Raw genomic sequence first — 7,500 nt, 5'->3', positions numbered from 1 at the left:
TACACACTGTAATATATTAAAGAGACAAATTGGAAGTCCATTCTAAGTCCCCAGTGTTCCTGACCTCCTGTAGGTCTGGCTCGCTCTAAGTCCATTCCATGTCAGACCTACTCCGCAGAGGTCGTGACCTTGTGGTATCGACCCCCCGACGTCCTGCTGGGCTCCACCGACTACTCAACAGCGCTAGACATTTGGTGAGCAAACACATACACACACACACACACACACTCATCAATCAATCATTCATTCATTCATTCAGAGCAGCATAAAATATGCCTGAAAGCGCAGTGCTGGAATGACCCAAATTTTAGCTGTCAATCAATCCCATGTTGCTTTTCCATGGTGACGGTGTCCAACGGAAACAGTGAGGCCATGGCATGGAGAGGTGAGGCCTGAGTTGAGCCAATACCAGTGATTCATTTGGTCCATCAAAGGGACCAACCTGAGGGCCCAACACAGACACACACACACACACACACACACACACACACACACACACACACACACACACACACACACACACACACACACACACCCATACACACAGATTGGAAACAACTGTTTGGACTGCTCGTGAGGCGAAACGCAGATTATCCCCTTTCCGAAAAATGCTGGAATTTTGTAAACACACTAATAAACAAACGCAGCAGCGCGGTAACTCAGGATCTTCTCCCGGGAAAACAACAGCTGGAAAGCCGAGCATGTGACCCCTCCAGAGGTCAACCCCATTCAATTCCATTTTTTATTTATATTCAGTGCCAAGAACAAATGCCCAGACCCCAAGCCTCTTAGAGCAACAGTGGTAGGCAGTGGACCAAGGGGACATTCCATGTGTTTGAAGGATCCTTGTCGAGGGAGAAGCTCTACAGTTTTCATCAAATTAGATTAGAATTCAAATTGTTGCCACTCGTGCCTCTTGCATTTTTGCATACATTTTTGTCTAACTTTGCCCATGTTACTTTTCCTGGCAAATCGAGTAGGACCAATAGGTCCTGTTAAATGTGAGAACCAAATATGTGTTCTTTACATATAGCCAGTTCCATTCCTCAGACCAACTACACAATTTTGTGGCACAAATTCATCCAGTGAAAGAGCTAAAGGGCTTTGAAAGTATAACAAAGGTGATACAGTAGATTTGATAATTCATACCAAAGATCCTTCATTACCGCTTTAACCCTCTCTGTTCATACCCACCTGACTGACTGCCACAAGAAAGAGGCATGCCTTGGCTTCAGTTGGTTGGTTCTGGACTGTGAATACACTCTAAAAAAGGGTTCTTTGGGTGCTATATAGAAACATGGAGGCTTTAGAGAACCCTTAGGAGTTCATTTGATGAACTCTTCAAAATGGTTTAAACAGAGACAGTTGAAAAAGGTTCTTAAGGATCTTTGGTTTAAAGAACCATTTAGGTGTGCCATATATGAAGCATGCAATAGAACCATTTTTGGTTCTATATAGCACCTTTTTTTGTGTAGACTACATATGTTAATAGGCTACTAAAATACTGCTCTTCTGGCAGATTGGCAGGTTTGGCCTGTTGCTATTCTTTTTCTCATTTGAATATTTTTCATAAAAATTTAATTAATTTGAATATGGAAGTGTGGGTGTTATGCATCCCAACTTGGCCTTTGCCAAATCTTTCATCATTCTTTCCATTTAAAAACTACAGAGGTGTTGTCTCATGTTATTCAAAACAAAATCCACCATCGTGAGAGTGTGTCAAATCTATTTATTTTCATCAATATTTAGACACTTTAGACACAGACAATTAAGCATTTGAATAAATAAAAGAGTGAAATGTTCTACATTGACATTGAGGTGTGATCACAGATCTTGAATTTCCCCATGGGGATCAATAAAGTATCTATCTATCTATATATCTATCTAGATAAATGAACAGTGTTTTAGATCTAAAGTCTGATATCAGGCCAATGTGCCATGAATGGAGGGATACATGTTGGGCCCCTTTGTTTGCATTTATATATTTTTTTCTTTGTTTTATAGTCTCAGTTCTATAAAATTCAGGTTGCAAGTCAACCATGAGGTTGTGAGTAGTTCAGAAACACTGTGCTGCATTGCGTACAGTATAATTCTCAGACAAAAGGAAAGCAAAAATGTCATTATATTAATTCTACTCATTCATATAGTGAATGCGTAGAATGCTGTGGTGTGGATATTAGTTAAATATATAGCCAAATAAATGAAAGCATAAACTGGTGAAAAATGACAGTTCTTATCTTGTGTCTGACTAGTCTTCTAATAATTGAGCGTCAGCGTCAGTTCTGGCAGGCAAGTAGTCATGACGCTGCTAACCGCTGTGGGCGTCAGCACATCAGCTGGTCAACTCCCCTCGCTTCTAAATGGCTACATCCAAACAGGGCGCCTTATTTAAAGCTGCTTAGTTGTTCCTAACTGCTTGCTGCTCGCTTTATGCAACCCACCTCCTCCCCTGCTCCACCCTGTCGTGTACAACATGGCATAGGATTTATGTCATAGTTGCCGCTCTGTTCATATGGGGGAATAGTTAGCTCGCTCAGTCTTAAACTGTGTGAGCGCCCCCTAATACTGCTGCTGTCCCCAGACTCTCTGCTCTTTCATGGTGCTCATGAAAGGTCTGGGTACTCCTCTGAACAGAGCCATACCGCCAAATTTAATTCGTAGTGTATTCATTTAAATTGCCTAAGATATTTATAGTCTGTGTTGTTCTTGACGTATGGACCTGACAGAATTACAGTGATGTAAAGAGCCTATAAAAAAGAGTCTGAAAGAAGAATACTAAAAGTCAGGAACTTGTGTAAGTGCACTCATAAAACGTTGGGAATCATTTAGTACTAGGTCTACTCATTTCTGACACTCAAACTAACTATACACACCAGGAGTATTTATTCGTCTTGACCACCCTGCCTCCAACGCTTCAACCGAGGAGGCATTTCAGATGCCCGCTGGAATGCCCACATAGCAAGATAAAAGGAGTTAATTTGATACTTTTTATTGCTTTGTCATGAAGTGATAAAATATGAAATTAGGTTGACCTTAATTTTGAATGATAATCATTAACAGTATTTGACAACGACTTCGGAGAGTATAGACTGCATATTGTTACTATCGATGGCTTGATAAATGTTCAGCCCTAACCACAGCCATTTTGGACACAATATTTGACTTATTGATTTGATATATCAATATGTATCAAATATATACTCCTAAGACCTAAAACAAGTATTAAATCACTGTAAACACTTACTAGTCCCCTCATCCTCTCTGCGTTTGACATAGGCTTTGTTCTCTAAATTGCCACATCTCTTTTTCAATTGGTTGCCACTGAAACGCATCATAGATAATTACCATAAAATTTACCAGACTTCAACTTTCTTTTGACTCTTATACTGCCCAAATCGTGACACTGATGGTCTCATCATTGGTCGAAGCTGAGAAACGCCGGCTCTGTAGACATCTTATAATCCAGTGTGCTAGAAAGTGAATGACTTCTATTCCGTCAGGGCGAATTTAGACGCCCTCGCCTGTTCCGGTGTGCGGCCTGATGCCCTTTAGTATCCCCAGATTCCCCAGATAGAGCATAGGCATGATAGTGCTCCCTAATGTTGGACTGATTAAACTAGGAAACAGCACATTACAATAAACCTCCTGTGGGCTCATGTTCATCAGGGTCTTGAATAGGTATATGAATATCAGAGGAGGGTAGGACACGGTAGCCATGGCCAGGCTGTTTATCATGCTCTGTGTAGCTCTGCGTTTCAGTGGGTGGATGTCACTCCTTCCGGATGGATCCGGCTTTCTCAGAGCATAGAGGATAGAAATATTACAGAAAATATTGCCAGGCGCTAAGCAAACTAACATTATGAAGACGGCTAAAAAATCAAGTGCAGCCAACGTCGCTAAACCAAAAATTATTGTGAGAAGCCAGACCAGTGCACACAGGACCCACCTGTGTCTCCCGTTCTTCATCCGCATATATGAGACGGGGTGAACTACAGCCATGTAGCAGTCGACACTAATGCAGACCATAAACAGGGGCCGTCCACACAGGTTGAAAGTCATCGTGAACCAAATAACCGCGCCAAACGTTGTGTCACGCCAGACAAACAAATTGAGCATACAAGGAATTACGAACAGGTTGAAACACAGGTCCATGATGGTCAGGTTGAGCGTGTAGAGGTTGTTGGACAAGCCACTGCGCTGCTGGTGAATGAGCTGCCAAAGGAGCCAGGCGCTGGCAGGTATACCCACACTGGCAGAGGGCACGCTGAAGATGGCCCACGTCAGACGACCCACGAACAGTTCAGTGCAGAAGAGGTCAATGCTGGTGTCGTTGTTGTTGTTGGAACTGGTTGAATTTGAGGAGTAAACACCGATCTCCATGATTGAGATCTGGAACCAATTTGTGAAATCAAACAGTTCAGAATTATTACATTTAGAAAATAATGAATGGACATCAACACAGATGGCCAAAACACATTTGCATATATCGGTGGATTGTGATGTTGTGTAATGGTTCACTCTAGGACCAGTATCCTCTGTTTAGCTTGACATGAGTATCAACGGAATAGCAAAAAATATTGTGAAGAAGTATAAATAAAACAAATAAAAAACCTTTGACCAGAAGTGGCAAACCAATGCGCTGTTTGTCTTTACCCCACCAGTGGACCACCCATAAACCAGCGACTAAAACACCACCCCGGGCTGACGGTGGTCCTCTGGCCTCTTGCGATTGGGGAAATCGTGTGTCAGACTTACTTGTCACCTTGAAGCTTCTGGAGCGTGACTCGTTGGAGATCTTCTGCTAGACTATTGGTGCTGGGCTGCCAGTACTGGACAGCTTTAGCTTCCTTTTGAATATGCAGGCATGTTATCACAGTAAACACAAATGATCTCTTCTCACCAAGCTGAATTTACATGACGCGATTGCCAGAATTGTTGTCTTTGCCGTTTGATTGAGGTGTGAGTCCGAAATACTTACCATTTGACTATCAAAATGTAAGCCATGGTCTGAGCGAACATAAATCAAATATTTTCTTTGGATTTGCAAAACAGTTTTGACAGGTGTCCAGTCAATAGACTTGTGGTAGTTTGTTTGCCCTTTTTTTGACGATTTTCAAAGTAGAGTGGACAGTCACCAGATTCAGACTCACAAGAAATGTTGCTTAGTTATCTCTGATTGCCATAAGCAGACATTGGTTGTCCCATGGTGGATTTGATGCAATGCCGTCTCTCCACAGTAACAGACAAAATCAAAATATCTGAGTATTTGTGAGTCTAAGGGTGTGAGTTCGATACCATATTTTGCCAAGAGTCAGGCTGAAGTTAATTAATGGAACATAGATAGATTGATCAGAATTTAACACTGGTTGCACGTGATTGGTTTGTTCAATTTGCACAGGTGACATCAAATCGCCGGCATATTCGGTTGGGTTTACTCAGGCTAGTTGAGGAAGGCACCTAATGTAGCCTAATGACTCAGAAACATGTGATAACAGCTGTTTGGATTCCTTAGGGAAGGTGTTTCTATCTTAGCATAGGGTACACTGAAGTATCCTTTATGAAAGGAAAGGTGATTGTGATGCCCCACAGTTCCTTAAGTCAGGTAACAATAGCCAATCAATGTGACACTAGTCAATTGTAAGTAGTAGCCGCAAATAAACATGACACAAGTGAAGGCTAAGTAGTCAATACTCTTAAGGCTGTGAAACAACATGACACTAGTAAAATGTAAGTAGTCGATTTTCTTGATGCAGCAGTTGTCTTTTCGAAGTCCTTGAATTCCTCAAATTCATCTTTGTATCTTTCCTTGACGTTTACCACCAAGGTTAAGGGAGAGAGGATAGAAAAAGGTGATGGGATGATGAAGGCTTTGGGTTTGTGTTAGTCAGAATGTAGAAGGAAAATGCCATATTGATTGATATGAATGCTTGATTTTGCCCAATAAACATAAAGTTGAACAACAAAAGAAAAGAAAAAGGTGATGGGACAGAAAACCCCAATTAAATGTAGCCATCCACTTCATACCCTTCATTTGCCCCTGTCTCTTCTTCAGGGGCGCCGGGTGCATTTTCATTGAGATGCTACAGGGGGCGCCAGCGTTTCCTGGAGTGGCCGACGTATTCGAGCAGCTTCAGAAGATCTGGGCAGTGAGTTGATTTCACCACTTGTGCTTCTTCGCTCGTGTATAATGCATATTTATGTGATTATAAAGTGAGTATGTATATCGCAATAGGCATATTGGGTTAAACGCGCTTCCATTTCCACTCTAAAATGCTGTTGTTATCACACGCCATCTCCATGGTTAGCCTATTTGGTCAGATGTATGATCTGTCCTCCCTTTCTCTCTCTTTCTCTCTCTCTTTCTCTCTCTCTCCCTCTCTCCCTCTGTGTGTGTGTGTGTGTGTGTGTGTGTGTGTGTGTGTGTGTGTGTGTGTGTGTGTGTGTGTAGGTTCTAGGTGTGCCCACAGAAGAGACTTGGACAGGGGTGAGCCAGCTGCCCAACTATAAACCAGGTCTGTTTTCCCATTTTACTCTTTCACTCCCTCTTTCCCTTTCCTTGCTTTCATGCATGTCTTTAATCCTCCTCTCCTCTGTTCTTCATACTGCTCATTTCTCCAAGAAACTCCTCTGATCTCAGATCATGCCCTTCCTCTTACTCACAAATACAATCAACTGACGCACATCCAACACACACACACACACACACACACACACCTTATACACATACACACACACACACACACACACACACACAAAAAAAATCTGACCCTCAGAGCACAAGTTCTGTCTTTAACCCTTGTAAACAACTCTTGTACCCACATGTATGGCCCAGTCACAGAATATATGTAATTGAGCTCATTTAGTAGCCTGCTTTGCTTTGAGGCCTAATGAACCAGATTAAGCCAGATCTGAGGTTCCCATCCACTGCCTTCATGTGACACTTGTGACGCACATGTGTCTCTTTCTCTGGAGCAGCAACATACAGCAACAACCTACATAGCACAGGAGAGTTGAGAGAACAACTTGTTTTGTACGAGTCAGCCGCAAAGTCTTGCAAAAGTCTTAGGAACACGTTAACGTATTTGAATTTTCTATGCACATCCTTCTGGCCATCTTCCAATTCACAGAGATTCTTCAAAGTCACGGAAAATTCAGGAATCAATCACAAAGATAATATACGATGATAATAGAGGAGCATGGTTAGCAGCGCTGTTGAATAAAACCAATAGCTGTGCTCCTGGTGTCAGTGCTAAACGACATGGACGTGTATGCTCTTTGGAATGGAGTAAACAACTGCAAATAAAACTTTTGTTTACAAGAAGGTTGTGTTTGCTTCCAAAAATTTGGTAAGAGTTTAATGTGCCATTTTACACTTAATTACACTGCTGGTTACACCCCTTGGAAATCTTGGAAAGTGAACTAGACTGAGTCTTGGAGAATCTCCTTCCTTAAAAGAGTCACATTAGAAGAGTCTCATGATATTAAGAGAGTCCTTTTAAG

At 41.9% G+C, this 7,500-nt stretch overlaps 1 protein-coding gene across 2 annotated transcripts in view; it reads left to right on the top strand.

The window, feature by feature from the left end:
* The window catches only part of cdk15 (cyclin-dependent kinase 15), a 45,384-nt gene that overhangs the window by 26,629 nt on the left and 11,255 nt on the right, over positions 1–7,500 (top strand). For both annotated transcript variants that reach the window (XM_062527380.1, XM_062527379.1), the window contains 3 exons: positions 74–194; positions 6,053–6,146; positions 6,449–6,512. In XM_062527380.1, the coding sequence (XP_062383364.1) occupies positions 74–194; positions 6,053–6,146; positions 6,449–6,512 (279 nt within the window). The remainder of the gene's footprint in view (positions 1–73; positions 195–6,052; positions 6,147–6,448; positions 6,513–7,500) is intronic.

Source organism: Sardina pilchardus, chromosome 23, assembly GCF_963854185.1.
Source record: "Sardina pilchardus chromosome 23, fSarPil1.1, whole genome shotgun sequence".
Classification (NCBI taxonomy): Eukaryota; Metazoa; Chordata; class Actinopteri; order Clupeiformes; family Clupeidae; genus Sardina; species Sardina pilchardus.
The sequence above is the reverse complement of the archived record's forward strand: the minus strand, read 5'-3'. Positions and strand labels throughout refer to the sequence as shown.